At 43.8% G+C, this 15848-nt stretch overlaps 1 protein-coding gene across 3 annotated transcripts in view; it reads left to right on the plus strand.

Annotated features, from left to right (window-relative positions):
* Positions 1–15848, plus strand: part of SERTAD2 (SERTA domain containing 2) — a 93309-nt gene that overhangs the window by 37563 nt on the left and 39898 nt on the right. The window contains exon 1 of one of the 3 annotated variants that reach the window (XM_074947162.1): positions 3835–4002. The exons of the other annotated variants lie outside the window; for them this stretch is intronic. Coding sequence (XP_074803263.1) covers positions 3974–4002 — 29 coding nt within the window. The 5' untranslated portion in view covers positions 3835–3973. Of the gene's footprint in view, positions 1–3834; positions 4003–15848 lie in introns of those variants that run through there. 3 annotated transcript variants of the gene reach the window in all.

The raw sequence follows: 15848 nt of genomic DNA on the forward strand, positions 1-15848 counted from the left end.
TGAAGCAGGAGAGGGGTGTGTAGAGGCCATGCATTAAAGGAAATGTAATTGCAGCATGGGACATTTTTACCATCCTGTGCCATGAGGATACTTTGTTTGGAGTCCTGAAGGGTTCAGTCTTGCTCTCTTGCTGATGTGTATATGTGAACATGCTGAGGTGTTGTTGATATACTGACAACGTTCCTCTTTCTGTCCCCATCCCATCAGGCCCAGTTTGAGCTTTTCCCTGCTCACTTAGTGTCTGCCTAAGGCACCTACCTAAGAGGAGTGTCTGGTGGAGATGGTGACTTGCGTGAAATCTAGTGGGCTTTGGCACCGCCCAGGTAAGAGAGAGGTGAAGCGTGTTGGCAGAGGAGAAAGTTTTGAGAAATTTTGCAGGGTCACGGAGTGCACTCCCAGATGATTTATCTGCCTGCCTGTTATCAAAGGGAATCACAGTCACTTCTATTGGATTCCCGCTCTCTAGTGACCCCGGACATGCCCCTCTTCATCTTTTGGCCTGTCAACATTTTGCAACATTTTCTGTCAAATACGGTCTTGCCTCTCTTTCTCAAGGCCAGACTACGGCAGGGCACTCTGTCTGGGCCTGTCCCAGAAGAGCTGCTATTGTAGAACACAGCTGCCCACCTTGGGAAGAGGGCGTGTTGGCCAGAGCATCTTACACCTGTCCTCCATACTTTACTTTGGCTGCCAATCTATGTCTGGGAAAAATTCAAGGGACCAGTTATTATGGTGTGTAAAGCTGTGAATGGTCTAGAATCTGGCTCTCTCAAAGATGGCCTCTTCATGTATGCTGCCACCATCACACCTGTGCTCAGCAGGGATCTGTCTGCTTTGTTTTGTCCCAGTAGGAGAGCTCACGGAAACTGGGTCCAGCGTGTTCTCAGCAGCTGGCATTCACCAGAGACCTGTCTGAGCCTGATTCTGGCTATATTTGTCCAGGCCTGTAAAGAATTTTCCATGATTGGCCTTCTGGCTGTTCCCCCATTTCACAGAGGTTGGCCCAATAAATGCAGAAGGAAAAGGAGTATATGTTCCCCAGAATGCGGAAAATGTCTCTTTATCTAAATCATGTAAAAAGGGTCTAGACAGTCACCTTTTATAAATCTATGTAATAGCAAATCTTAGCTCATATATCCATGTTCAATAACCTTCAGAGTTTAGAGGAGCAGAGCTTTGCAGAAACCAGCACTGTGGTATCAAAGATTTAGATGTCTGGCTACGGATGCAGGTAAAGTTTAGGATATAGGTTCAAATTACACTGCAGGGCAAGTCTTTTTCCTGGCCACAGGCACGGGGGTGAGAGTATTTGGGAAGTCATGCTGGAAGCACTAGGACTGCTTCTGTGTTACCTGCAGAACTGCTACCATGGCACTACAGTGAAGATAGACACAGCATAACGTGTAACTCTTTAGCACTAGGAGACTGGGATGAGGGTTGGTTTTTTTGTTTGCTTTCTTTTGTTTTTTATGGTTTGGACCATATCAGAATGAAGAGATTTGTCTTGTGAACCATCTCAACTACAACTGTCTACATAGCAAAGTAATATTAGGAAAGTGTGTCTACGTTTTAGCATTTTAGCATCTTTATTTTGGTCAGTCCCATCTGGGGAAAAAGAAGTTGCTCACACTGTGTCTACTCATCATCTCTTCTCCTCTCCTCCCATCTACTCTGTGATTCTTTCCCTTCTTTCTTGCCCATGCTTCTCTGTTACTTGACCACATTTTTCTCCTCTCTTTGGCTCCATTCTTCTTCATCTCTCTCAAGATGCTGCCTAGTGACCTGGCCCTCTTCTACCCCTTCTCCCCAAGACAAAATATCTTGCTACCTCATTCCTTTCTCCCTGGTTATTATTCCTTTACCGGTGGTTAGCCGCTTCAGTCATACTAGTGGTGCCTGAGGGCAGTGCAGTTCTGCCCTCCGATGCTCTTATTGGAGACAGCCAGTCTGCTTCCTCCTCCTCCTTTTTCCTCTAGCTGCTTTTACCAGTCAGCCAGTTCTCCTTTGCAATGAAGAGTCTTGGCATCTGTAGAAGCTGCTGGAAATGAGATAGAAAGCCAGCAACATGTGACCAGCCAACGCTCCACAAACCACAGTTTGGGACCCAGCAGGCTAGGATACCCTTGCCCTAATGTTTAGTTCAGAGGGAAGGCTTTTATTTTTCATTATTAATTTGCGTAATGAACTCCTGTTTCCCACCACACTGACAAATGTAAACATTTATGATGATCCATGGTGGTCTCACTAGAGTAAATTCCGTATGCACAGTAGCTGTAGTTTTAGAAATCTCTCAGCTGTTCTGAAAAATGAAGAGATCTGCCAGACCTGAAGAAGAGCTCTGAGTAGCCCAAAAGCTTGTCTCTTTCCTGAACAGAAATTGGTCCAATAAAAGAGATGACCACATCTACCTGCTCTTTGATATCCTGGGATCAACATGGTTATAACAACGCTGCAGACAGAAAAATGAATGCTCTTAAACTTTTGTGGAAGAAGGTGAAATTATACCATCTTTGTCTTCCTCTGAATTTGGCCCTGCTTCTGTAATTTAATCTGCTTGCATCTTTTGATGGCTTCAGATGACTGACTTGATGCTGTATTAACTAGTTGTGGCTTTTAGTGCATCATTAGCCAATGATCATTTGATAATTTACTTTTCCTTCCCTGTGTGGCATGCAGAAATTTGCCTCCTGAGCTAAACGTAAACCTCTGTCTCTAGGAGGAAGCGATCAGTATGCTAATCTCAAGAACTACCAAGTTTTCTTGACCCATATTGAACCACTTTCCTGTTCTCCTATAGACCTTGAGCCTAAGTGGGAAGGCTCTGTCAGAACAGAGGGGAAAAAAGATACTTTTGCTACTATTACTTTAGAAAAAGGTAATCTGACATCAAGAATTATTATGATAGATTCAGCAGGATTGTGGGGCTGTGCCCCTCCCCCCCAAAAACTCTTCAATCATGTTGCCATCAAAAGCCTTGCAGCATGTTACAATAATGCTTGGCAACTTGTATAATTGTTTAACTGAAATCACTTTAACACAACACTCAGCAAGAAAGTTTCTCCTTTGGAGCAGGCGACTACACAGTATCTTTCACCAATGCACAACTGTCTGGAAGCCAAGCATTTAAATTTATATTGCAAAGTATAGTGACTGTAAATCCTTACAAAACATATACTTTATTAGGGAATTAAAGTTTCCAGTTCTATGAGAGGGTACATAAAGAAGAAAATGTGCATGAAGATGCCTTGATTCGCTTGCACGCATGTACTGAAGGGATTTTTTTTTTTTTTTTTTTTAATGTAGGACAACATTTTTGTAGGGATCTCAACTCAGCCTCTCATTTTACTCTTGCAGTCAACTACAGGAACAGTTTTTGCAGAAGCAGCTATTCGCAGTTAGTATCTAACTCTCTCTGATTTGCAACATTAACTAGCTAGTTGTAGCTGTTTGTTTAAATGCTTTTTTTGCATTCACAAAATTGCAAATTGCAACAGCAAAGCTGGGGAGACCACCTTTAAAATATGGCACTTGAAATAAATTCAGGGAAACTTAGGCATTACTAGAACCACAGTATAAGAGACAGAGGTTGGCGGCCTTTGCACACAGATCTCTCTGTGTGTGTGCGCATGTGTGCACACGCATGTACCTATCACAGGTGTTAAAGTCCATCGTAAAGCAAATGTAAGAGAGTAGCATGGAGATTTTTGTCCCTAAACCTTTGCTGTGAAAGAGCTTTCACATTTTCCATTCCTAATTCAAGAGCTGGAATGATCACGAAAGCCAGGTATCATATTACAACAGAAAGAGTGAAGACATTTGCTCTCAGCTTCATCAGCACACAGTACATTCACACAGCCATTTTCGTCTGCCCCTCAGTCCATGTACATATGATGTAAGGGAAATAGTGCATCTTTTCTATAAGTCTGTCCTTGAGAAGTATGATGTCTGAAAGGGAAGTCCATGCCAGACTTTCATGGAGTTTGGAGGCAAAGCGCAGTACCGGTACGTGAACTGGGGAGCCTTATTTTTATTTCGCAGGGGACAGTGCAATGCTTTTTAGAAATTTTGTTACTACAATGTTTAACCGACAAGTAAAAAATGTCTTTGATAAATAATTTGAACTGATCATATGTGAAAATGTGGGTGGATTGGTACCTTGAGTCTGGTAATCTGATTTTAAACTCGGTGAGCATAGTCTAGATACTGCATGTCCTTGCTTGTGATGGAGGGTTTGTCAGAGGCATTCTTAAAATATTCTTTTTTTGGGGAGGGGCACTAATCCTAGTCTGAAGATTATCTGCTGGGACTGTCAAATATGGGGCCCAATTCCTGTCTCACTTAAACATGAACTTTAAGGAGAGTTGCACCTGTGTGAGTGAAGGCAAAAATAACTCTGATTCTGTTTTTGTTCCCTCTTTATTTTCCCGTCCTCTTCCTATCCTCCACTTGTCTCTCTCTATTGGTATATCTTTCTTGTAATCATTTTCAAGGTAAGTGTATTTCCTCAAGCTAACTTCATCCTTTTAAAATGTTTGATGGTTTCTTCTGTCTATAAAATAGTCTCCCCCGCCCCCTTTTTATTTTCTGAATTGGCCATGTCCTCCCTCTAATTAACTTCAGTGTGGTTTTTTTTCTCTTTCATTCCACCCACCAGTCTTCTGCCCTCACCCACCTGTCTTACTTCACCTTCATATCTCCTCTCATGCCTTCTCTTGGTCTTTCCTCCACCAGTAGTTCTCTTCCCTGACCCTATCCCTCCTGTCCCCTGCATTATTCCTTCTCTTCTGTATGTTGGTGGCTGCATGGAGGGAGAAGGGAGCAGTAGCTTTTGGGGGGATTGTAGTGCTTTTGAAGGGCAGGCCAGGCTCTGCAAGCCAGCCTGTGAATCGTTCTCCCTCTGCACCTTTTGATGGAGGGAATTGGAGAAGTCCTCGGTGTGGGTAGGTGACAGAAGAAAATCTGTGGTGCAGGCATACTGGCAAGGCTGTGAGGAGAGCAGCCCTGGGAAGTATAGTTATCTGCCTTTGTGTATTTTGCATAGCCTAAGTATTGCAAGCAGGCATTCTCTGCACAGCTGGGGTCACTCCTAGCTATTTTGGTAACCCAGTGAGGTGGCTCTTTTGGGGAGAGGATGGTGGGGACCCAAATTTAACTCTCTGATTTTAAATGGACCATTATCCATGTGATTGGGACTATGAATGACTTGGGGGGGGTAGTTGTTTTGTTGTCCTTTCAGCTCTAGCCTTCCGTTCACATTTTGAAGGCTCTTTTCACAATGAAAAGAGGTAGAAGCTCCTCCCCCCCCCCCCCATAATGAAAGCTCAGATCAATATTAGCGGGACCTGGAAAGCCATGGGACTCATGGCCAGGGACCACAAAGGGTGACTCCAGGCACAACCAGTTACCCAGGGAATTTTTGAAGAGTTGAAGTGGTGTTTTTAATGGTATATTTCTTGGCGCTTAGTTGACACTTCCAATATGTCAGTCCCGAAACTATAGTCATTCACAATGCCTGACTGGTGTATTAAGAAATTCTGTAAACTACATTAACCCTAAATATGAAACAATATAAAATTATATATAATGTGTATATGAAAATAGTAACCTAGATGATTTGGACAGTTTTATATACTATCACTTCATCTGCCTTCACATCTCTCCTGTGTAACAGGTATGTTCTTTGTGTGCAAACTGTATGTGCAATATATAATATGCACAGACTACATTTATGCACTATTAAATGCAACTTGTACAATCTCCCCCCCCATTCCCTCCCCTCCCAAGTCAGGCTGACATTCCTCTGATGGGCCCCTGTGCTGGCAGTGTATTCCAGAGCTAAATGAAGCCCACAGCATTTCTGTGTGAAAGACAAAATGTAAGAAGTGGTGTTCTGTCATTTCCAGTGTTCCCAAGACTCTGCTTGGATAGAGCTGTTTGGATTTTAAAAAAAGAACAGAGCTGAGCTTTCTCCTGCAAAGCTTCAGCTAAACAGTCCGAAGTTTGGTTGACTTGCTTAAAAGGATCATTTTAGCAATGCATAGAAGTAACTTCTGGTTCCTGGTGGAAGTAGTAGTGATGAAATACCAACTAGACAGGCTCTTCTTATGGTATTTCTGACTTCCGCAGAAGCAAGAAATTCTAAAAACTTTGTGAGACAGCCCCTTGCCCAGGTGATTTCCACTACAGTTCTGCAGACATAAAGCTTTCAGGGAGAGTGGTGTTGAGACTTGGATTGCTTTCTAACAGATATGCCATAGCACAAACAAGTTATGGGCTTGATGTACAAACTGTGAGGTTCTGTGGCCTGTGTCATGCAGGAGGTCAGCACAGAAGATCATAATGGTGCCTTCTGGCCTTATTAATCTCTGAATATAGGTCGGCCAGACTGACAGGTCCTTGTGTGTGCGCATGCGCGCGCAGGGAAGGGAAGCACAAGCAGCCTTGCCTTCCTCCCTCCTTGTACGGATGATGCAAATGCCTCTCGCAATTGCAGAGCACAAGGACTGGTCCCTCCCTATGCTCCTGGGAACCTAGAGGAGGTGGGGCCGTATCCCCATACTAGCCCCAAAGGCGTGGAGGCCACGCACAGGGGCTGGGGTGGTGGTGAATGGATAAGCAGGGTATCATGTTCCCCAGTATGCTGGGCTGGCTGCTCATGGGAGGGTTGTGGCTGAGACACATCCATCTTAGAGCACCCCCTGAGGCCATGTGATTGTGGATGTGACAGCGTAGCGGCTAAATGTTCTGTTTTGACCTTAGGTGTTTATCTGCACGGAGCCTTCTGAGGTTTGCCCCTAACTAGTGTGGTTCCCACCTGCAAGGTAGAAATGTCACTGTGGGGTTCCTTGTTCCTCTTTGACTTCCATACCAAGGGTGCTCGTTTTGCAAGCAGAAAGCCTACCTTAAGTATTTGGAGAGTGCCAGCCATCATACTTTCTAGGCACAATGATGTATTTTTCTAATAGCCAGCCCAACATCCTCATCATGGGCTCTGAAAGCCACGCTAGGGTCTGTCCAGCTCTTGACATCAGAAAGAAAGATTCTGCAAGCCAAATTGTGCCCTCTGTCCCGATCAGTCTCTTCAGTGGGGTTGCATGGCTGTCAGTGAAAGCAACCTCTGAATAGAACTTCCTGAACACCTGTTGGTGATGGACAAGTTAGAACACAGAGTCCGGCTCATTCTCCTAGAGCTGCAGTGCCAAAGGCAGTGGTAGCAAAAAGCCTGCTGTTGAAGTGATGAGTGATGATGAGACCCACAGAGGAAGCATCTGTTGAGTAAGAGGGTGCCTTTATTTTATTTTTTAATTTATTTAAACACAGTCGATTTCCAGGGTAGAACTGCATTTTAAAATTTAGCAGCCTTTTGTGCATCACTCTGACTACGCTCCACATGCTGGGGGTGGGGGTGTCACTTTTTAGTCATGGTTATTTACTCACACAGATAGCGATTACCCTATGTTCACCAGAAACCTGTAATGAACACACAGTGCTGTGACTGGGTGTAAGGGCAGCAGTTCTGAACAAAATTATCAGGCAGTGGTTCACCCTCTGCAATTAAAAAAAAATATTTAAAATCTCTGGACAATAGTTTACTTGGTTGAAGGGAACAACATCCCCGCCCCCCCCACCCAATGAATAGTCCATTGTTCAGACCCATTTGATTCAGTGTTTCTTAGCTGAATTAACGCTGTGAAAAAAGGCTTGCAACTTCAGTGTTGTTTTTGACTCCCTCCCGCCCATCGATGCTGTTGCTGAATCCTACTGTATTTTCTCCAGACCATTTCCAAACTCCCTTCGTTCCGCTCCGTTCTCTCTGCTAACACCGTCATCCAAACCCGATCATAGTTTGCTTGCACTACTGCGACCTCCCCCATCCCTGGCCTCCCAGGCTCTCACCTCGGCCCCCTTTAATCCATCCAAAGTGCTGCTGCAAAAATCATGTCTGCTCCCTGCTGTTCTAGTCGGGTCTAGCCCCTCTTCAAATCCTTTCACTGGCTTGGAGCGCCTTCTCCACCCGTTTTAAGCAGCATATTCTTACCTTCAGGCTGCACAGTTTAGCCCCAGCCCGGCTCTGTGCTCTTGGTATTTTGCTTGCTATCTTTGTCATGCCCAAGCTGCACAAGTAGATGCTTTATTATGTCCCTCCCATCTCTGCACCATCTTCCCTGTGATCAGAATCTCCCCTCCAAAGGGGCCTCCACCCTTAACTCAGAACAAGTCCTCTGTGAAATAGAGGCCTGTAAATCCTTGTCCCCTCCACAAGGAAATGTTAGCAAAACAGATCATGAATAATCATTGTCTTGCAAAATGTTAGAATAACCTCACGGATCAGTCACTTGCTGCCCCTTGCATTACCTCCCTCTTTTTATAAACTGCTAAGGATGTAGGCTCTTTGCCACAGGAATTTAGTTAGGGTGACCAGATAGCAACTGTGAAAAAACGGGATGGGGATGGGGGGTAATAGGCGCCTATATAAGAAAAAGTCTCCAAAAACAGAACTGTCCCTATAAAAACGGGACATCTGGTCACCCTGCGTTCCTCCTGTTTGTCTGTAAAGTGCATGCTGATAGCTTGCTCGTCCCTTCTGCATAAATAAGTGGACTTTGTTGTAGTTTTGTTTCTGCGCTTTAACATCATATATGTGACCCTGTTGACTGTTAATGGGGTTTCTTAGTTGTTTACCTGCATGGCTTGTTTCAGCAGTGGCTTGAACTGAAACGCACCACCCTGGGACCACATTCACTTTCTTTCCAGCCCTGATTTATAGATAACCAGATGTGTGAGTTCTTGGCTGGCCTGTTTGGAGAACTGTTTCCCTACAATAAGGTTCACCTAACAAACACCCAACACAAGAACAACTCCATTAAATTAAAAGTCTTCTGGATTTTCCTTTAAAAATACTTTTTGTTTAAACGGTAATACCCTTCCAAATTATGCCTCAAGGGACACATCCAGCACCTGCCTCCTTAGCAGTCTCATGGAATCTGAACCATTAAGGCAAGGAAGAGTTGAAGGAACTGGATTTGTGGGCCACGCAGGCACTACATGCTTATTGCATCACAGCTCTGAAGGGGATCCCCTGCACAGCAGCACAGAGCAGTGGGTCAGGACAGGTGACCTACTGCAAGGTGCAAAGATACAGCTGCCCAGGAATTCCCTGCACAGCAGCCTAGAGCAATGACTTGGTAGGAATCAAGGAAGAGACAGGCCTACGGAATCTTCTGCTGCACAGGTCCTCTCCCATGATGATGCACTGAGGCTAAGGAAAGCTCCTTCCAAGTTATTGGGTTGAAGTATTCTCTGCAGGGTGGCCGTGGAGAGAATATTTCTTTCCCTGCCCTCTAGATCTTTTGTGGAGATGCCTAGCTGGGTACTGGGTCTTTGCATGAGGGTGTATTATAAATATCCTGTAAACATTCAGGATGCTAGTGCCTAGCTCCATACCTCTGGCAGTGAGAGTCACTCTAAGTCGTGTAAAATTGGCAACAAGAAGTAAGGAGATCAAGGATGCATCAATCCATGCCAAATAATTTTCAGCATCCTGTATAAGATTTTATCTGTCAAAGGGTCCCAGTTTTCAGTTGTCAGGAAGCTAATTTTGTGGTGCACATCATGTGAAATAGGGTATTTTGTTTAAATAATCCTCTATCTGTTAAAGGAATGACCCTTTGTGGGCAATACATTTGCCATCATACTCAATTGTCAAAATGGGATTGCAGGATCATATCTATTCAGTTAATAAATAAATATGACCTGAGACAGTCCTTAACAATGCTGATCATGGCTTCTCCAATTAATGGTCATTTGGGGAAAGATACATTTAAGGAATAAATTTACTTGCCAGAAGGCAATATATCAGTAGAGGATAAATTGTACCTGTGTTAGATAACCCCCCTACCAATTTCCCGTGCTGGTCATGAAACCACATTCTGGGTGAAATTACGATGGCGCTCTGTAGCCGAGAGAGATGGGTGCTTCCTTTGCATGTGATCTGCTCCGCTCCCATTCGCCACTCCAGATTGGTAGGGAGGTGTTCAGCATGTTTGAAGGTTCTCAGTGCTTTATTGCCTCTTTTTTTGTGGGGGAGGGGAAGGGAAAGGGGTGGGCATGAGCCTGGTTCGGGAGGACCTCGTAAGGATATCATTACCACAATCATCCAAAACTGAGCTCTCGATCTTTTGAGATTGAGATCACTAGTAGCTTCCCTCCCTGAACTTCTGTGGATTTTCACACATGTAACCCTCAATTAAGGGACTTTTCTTTCATGTGGGTTTTGACATGTTTAGTAGTAACCATGTACAGCGTCATAAATATAGCATCCTGTTCTATAAAACCCATGCATCCAAACTGAATTTAAGTTCCTTGTCTTTACCGTTAAGGCCTACACAGTTTAGCTTCTGACCCCTAAACCTCTCTTATCTCTTTTCACTCAATCCAAGCTACCGAACTCCTTCATTTCCTTCCCTCACATCAGAGTGTCTTCTTCCACTTGGGTCCTTGTGCTTAGTACTCTCACTTTGTAGCCCTAGTCTGCTACTCTTCCCTCTTGTTCTCCTCCTTCTTCCTTCTGCAAACATAATTCTTCCATGAGGCCTAGTAAAATCTTGTAGAGTAGAACCTCAGAGTTACGAACTGACCTGTCAACCACACACCTCATTTGGAACTGGAAGTACTCAATCAGGCAGCAGCAGAGACCCCCCCCCCCCAAAAAAAAAGTACAGTACTGTATTAAACATAAAGTACTAAAAAAATAAAGAGAGAGCAGCATTTTTTTTTCTGCATGGTAAAGTTTCAAAGCTGTATTACGTCAATGTTCAGTGGTAAACTTTCGAAAGAACAACCATAACGTTTTGTTCAGAGCTACAAACATTTCAGAGTTACGAACAACCTCCGTTCCCGAGATGTTCGTAATTCTGAGGTTCTACTCTAGTTAAAAGGGTTCCCACGTCACTTCGCTTCTTGTCACCATTCAGTCTTCACCCTTCACCAGCACATTGTATTTCTAGATTGTACGTTCCTTAGGACTGAGACTTTGACGACTTGCCAGTGCAGGACTTAGCGTACCAATGATGCTAAATTATAATAAAAAACTTTTTTGAGGACAGAGGCAACATGAAATTGACATATCCAGCATAGATACAGATCAAACGACGACACCCAAACCCCTTCTGTGGATGACCATCATGTATGCCAACTGTTTGTGTGACATGCAGCAGAATACAACAACATTCCACAAGAGCGCCTCACCTCAAAGCAGTGACTTCAGCATGTAAAAATACTCTCAACTTCTGGCATTATCGCATTTATAAATGGGGGAGGAAAGAACCCTGTAAAAATTCAGTATACTCTAGCTCCACTGGCTGGGTCAGGTGTTTTCTGTCTCTAGGCTGTCTGGTTTAGATGCACCCCATTGAGCTGTGTAAAATGAGTTGTTGATCTCAGGCCATTTCCTAGTGGACAGTTCTCCATACCAACAAGACCATCATCTCAATAGGCCTCCTTGTTGCATATCCCACCTGGGAGGCCATAGGATTGGATGGCATGGAGACCAAACGAATAATACTTAGCACTGAAATAGCGCTTTTCATCTTCAAAGTTGCCTTACAAGATTTAATCCATACACCCCTCTGAGTTTGGTAAGCACATATTAGCATCCTCATGTTACAGATGGAGAGGAAGTGAGGCTGAGTGATGAAGTGCCAAATTTTCAAACACTTGCATGAGTGCAAGTCCTTGGATGCTTAATCTGGGACGCAAGGAAGAAAGGGGCATTCATAGAATTTTCAAAGGGGGTTCCTGGAAATGTACAGAGCATGGACCTGCCAAAGCAGTTCAGGTACGGTGGTGATGGTCACAATATAAAAAATATTCATGGATAGATAGGAGGAGGACTATATGCAAAAGTAGTCTTAGTTTGTTCTAGTGTCCCTCTCCCCCAGCCCTCAGACATTGACTGCAAATGATTCAAACTGTACTTGAGCAGCTCTGTGCTGGCTCTAGGTCCCGTCAAGGAAGGAGGGTCTTTTTCTTGGGAAAATATCAAAGTCTGAGAAAGGTGTGTATTAAGGAGACTGGCCCATTCATCCAGTTCATCTCCTGCTCATTCCACAGCTTGTAACATTCAGTTTGCATCTGGTCAAAACAGCCTGGTGCTTCATCTACTGGTGGCCCTGTGGTACAATGACAATCTGAACTGCCGATGCCCCCAGGGAGGAGAAGCAGGCATGTGAGCTGGATGAGGCACACACGCCCCGGTTTCAAGATCCCGCTGTTGTGCGTGCAGCTGCAAACTCTGCTGACCCAGGGGTGGGCTGCACACAATGGCTGTCCAGTTTTTCAGTCTGTCTAGATGCCCACATAAATCTCTGAAAACTGATGCCCCCAATGTGTGCAGAAGAGCATGTATCTACAAGCCCCGTTGCATGTACATGCAAGCTGCTTTGAAAATTCGTTCCTAAGTGACATGCCCAAGTTCAGGGTGAAAGACTGAGCCAGGATTAGAACCAATGTTCCCTCTAATTTTTGACAGGCTGTATGCGCAAAATATTTCTTCTGTGCAAATTGTGAGCGCGGGGTTTCGCCGTGTGCGCGGGGTTTAGGATCTGTGTGCACACGCACGTAGCTTAGAGGGAACGGTGATTAGAACTTGGAGTTCCTGGCTCCAGTCCAGAGTTTGTGTTCAGACACTAGGGCCAGGCCTGTTAGTGTGCACTGACAAAGGCCGTGCAGTGACACTTGTGTGGCTGCTGCCCATGCTGTACCTGACTTTGTCTATTGAGCAGCTTTTGCAAGCATTACACTTAATTGTGCTTGTGCCACAAGTGAAAAACACACCCTATTATCGGGAGAAATGAGAAGTTTCATTTTCACTCACTAACTTTGTTTTTCATTTGCCTGTTTTTTAGTCAGCAGCTTGTGGCTTGTCTGTGTCGGTGCCGCAGACATCTTTACCCAAGTGTAGCAAGCCATAAAGCTGCAAGGCTCTGGGTGTGCACGCGTGAGTGTGTGCTCTCAGGGGACAGAAAGTAGTTCCCCAAATTCTAAGGGCAATTCAGTCAATTGAACACTAAGGATAAATGTCAAATGTTTTTAACTTACAAGATACTTAAGCAAAATAATTGTGAGGGATAAGGGGGATTTGATAACCGTTTTCCAACACTGACTTAATCTTCTGTTCAGAGTTTGTAACTGTAAATTATCTGCTAGTTAATACCAGTATTTTTTATACCTCTCCAGAGCCAATGCACTGAAAACCTTCAGCCCTGGTGGGTATTTGTACTACGGCATATTTAATAGCCATGACAACAATTCAAGAATTGTATAGCAGTCTCCCCTCCCTGTCTGGGTGTTGCAGGCACCAGAGTGTCTCCATTGGAAAACCCCTAAACATACAGTTTCAGCCAAAACTGGTTTAATGATAGTCAGAGCTTGACAGTACTTTTTTTTAAGGCTTTATTTTCTATACACATACTCCTTTTTTTTTTTTAACTTCTCCCCTTCCTTTGAAAAGCTGCCACTATAAAATACAAGGCAAATTAAAAAATAAATTGCTTAACAGGCTTGATGAGACAAAGACTGGTGTGTTGGAGTGGCTGCAGGGAGCTCTGCGGCTGCTTTTGTATGATTTCAGAGGTGAATTTAGATGGCTGGAAGATAGATGGGTGCCAGATGCAGTTTGACATACATTCAGGCAGCTGTTCCTGTGCTAGGTTTCATTAGCTTGTAAACTAGCCAGCAGAAGAACTCCAGTGAGGCCCCTGAATGCTGAAATGACAGCAAGGACAGTAAAACAATACAATATTCGCTAAGTGATTTTAATCTAGGAGATTAAATGACACCCAGTCTGTTTCCAGGCTTTAAAACCAACATGGTCTAAAGCTGTTAATGGAGCTTGATCTAGCCAAGTCCTTATCATATACAGAATATTTTTTAAATTGTAAATGTTTTTCTGTCAGCTTGGGGGGGGAGGGGGTGTGTGTGTGTGGAGGGGGTGGAATTCTGTGTCACAGTCAAACCTCATGTTAGCTTTTTTATTATTATATTCATAACTCTATAATATATTCTTTAATGCAACAAGAAGAATAGGCTCCAGTCCTGCAAATGCTTGACTTCAGTTGTACTACTCACATGCTTATGTTAAGCACATGCATACATGTTTGCAGGATCAGGGCCATAGTCCGTAAAGCAAATCTTGTTTTAAATATAGGAAGTAAAAAGGGCATTTTCTGAAGTCAGGTCGTCATAGAGTGGTTGTGTGTGTTTGGGGTTTTTTGTTTTGTTTTTTTGGGGGGGCGGTGGTGTGGTTTAAGAAGCAAATAACTCTAGAAATTCTGGCAGAACGCAGGCCAGCGGTAGGTGGCATTACCCCAGGGTTCAGAAGCTTACAGAGTCATCGGCACTAAATCAGCCATCTATGCAGCAATTCTTAGCCCTGTGTGTAAAAATAACTTTTGTACATTTCTAATGACTAAAGCAAATAGGCCTGACTTGAGCGGACAAGGGCTCTGCTTTCTTTTATGTGTGGGAGAAATTACCTTTTTCAACTCCTTTCCATCCCATAGACTGAATCACCTTTATGCCTCCGGGAGACGGTTGTTGTATAACTGTAACTATTTGGGAACCGTTGTGATCTACACAACTAGCAAACAAAATTAACCAAAAGTGTATGACAGTGCAGCTTTTTTTAATTAACATACAGATGGCTGTGCATAGTTTCTCTTTCAAAGTTCTAACGTTCTTTTTTTGTGGATGTTACACTTCTGTATTTAGACTGCTTCAATAAGTAGCCCTTAGTCTCCATGTATGATTCCAGTTAAGTTGCTTTCTGTATTGAGAAGGTATGCCTTTATTTAGCTGGTTAAAGATATCTCTGTTACGTCAGTTTGTACACAAGTGTGTTGTGACCTAATCCACTAGGGATGTACATCAGTTGAGGAAGAATAATTACCAAAATCTTTCAAAATAGCCAGGAGTGAATTGGCTAATCAGAATCCATATTGAAAGCGGCAGATCAGCACTCTGGGAGCTTGCCTCTCCTTGGCCGAATCTGGGAGGGGAAAAAAGCATGCACAGCTCAGAACTATAAAACACCAGGCTACAATGTTCTCTGTTCAAGCTCAACTCCCATTCATGTTAATGGGTTATGCACGTGCATGGGGAGAAGAATGGGCTCCATTGTGGTGCAATGTTTGTAGCGTTTGGTTCTCAGAGCTTTGGCGTTACTTGTTTTAAAAAAATCTTTGCTGAAAGTTAGCGTGGCAACAGTTTTTTGTGAATGGGTTGAAACTGCACGTGTGTTCTCTGTCGCACAAATGACTGAACTGATTTTTGGTGGTTTTGTCATGTGAAAAGTCTTTCGCGGCTTGGTTAGACCATGGTCAAGATACAGTGCAAAGTTTGGAGGTGGGGTTGTTATATCTCTACTGGGAAGAAACGATGATAGTGACAAAACAGGTTGGTTTTTTGTTTTTTTTTTTTTTTTCCTCTGCTTCGGCTTTTCTTGTGGGCACAGGCTGATGAACCTGCCATCTTTAGCTAAGCCCTGAAGCATCTTTTCTCATGTTTCAGAGAAGCTGAGAACTGTAAACCCCATTATTAGGGAGACAGTGGGCTCACCGACGCTGACCCATTTTGTTAGCCTAACCAGGAGATATTTAACAGAGGCTCATTCTGAATTTCTTGGCTCTAACACTTGCTGGAGGGGAGAAGGGAAAATCCCCATGAATTAACATGATTTCCCTGGTGGATTTTCCTGCCACTGTATAGAATTACGAGTGCTATTTCTCAGATCACAGTGTAAACCTTTGCACGAGGAGGTCTGCCCCTTACCTTCTTGAGTAAATTAACTA

Source organism: Natator depressus, chromosome 3 (assembly GCF_965152275.1).
Source record: "Natator depressus isolate rNatDep1 chromosome 3, rNatDep2.hap1, whole genome shotgun sequence".
Lineage (NCBI taxonomy): Eukaryota > Metazoa > Chordata > Testudines > Cheloniidae > Natator > Natator depressus.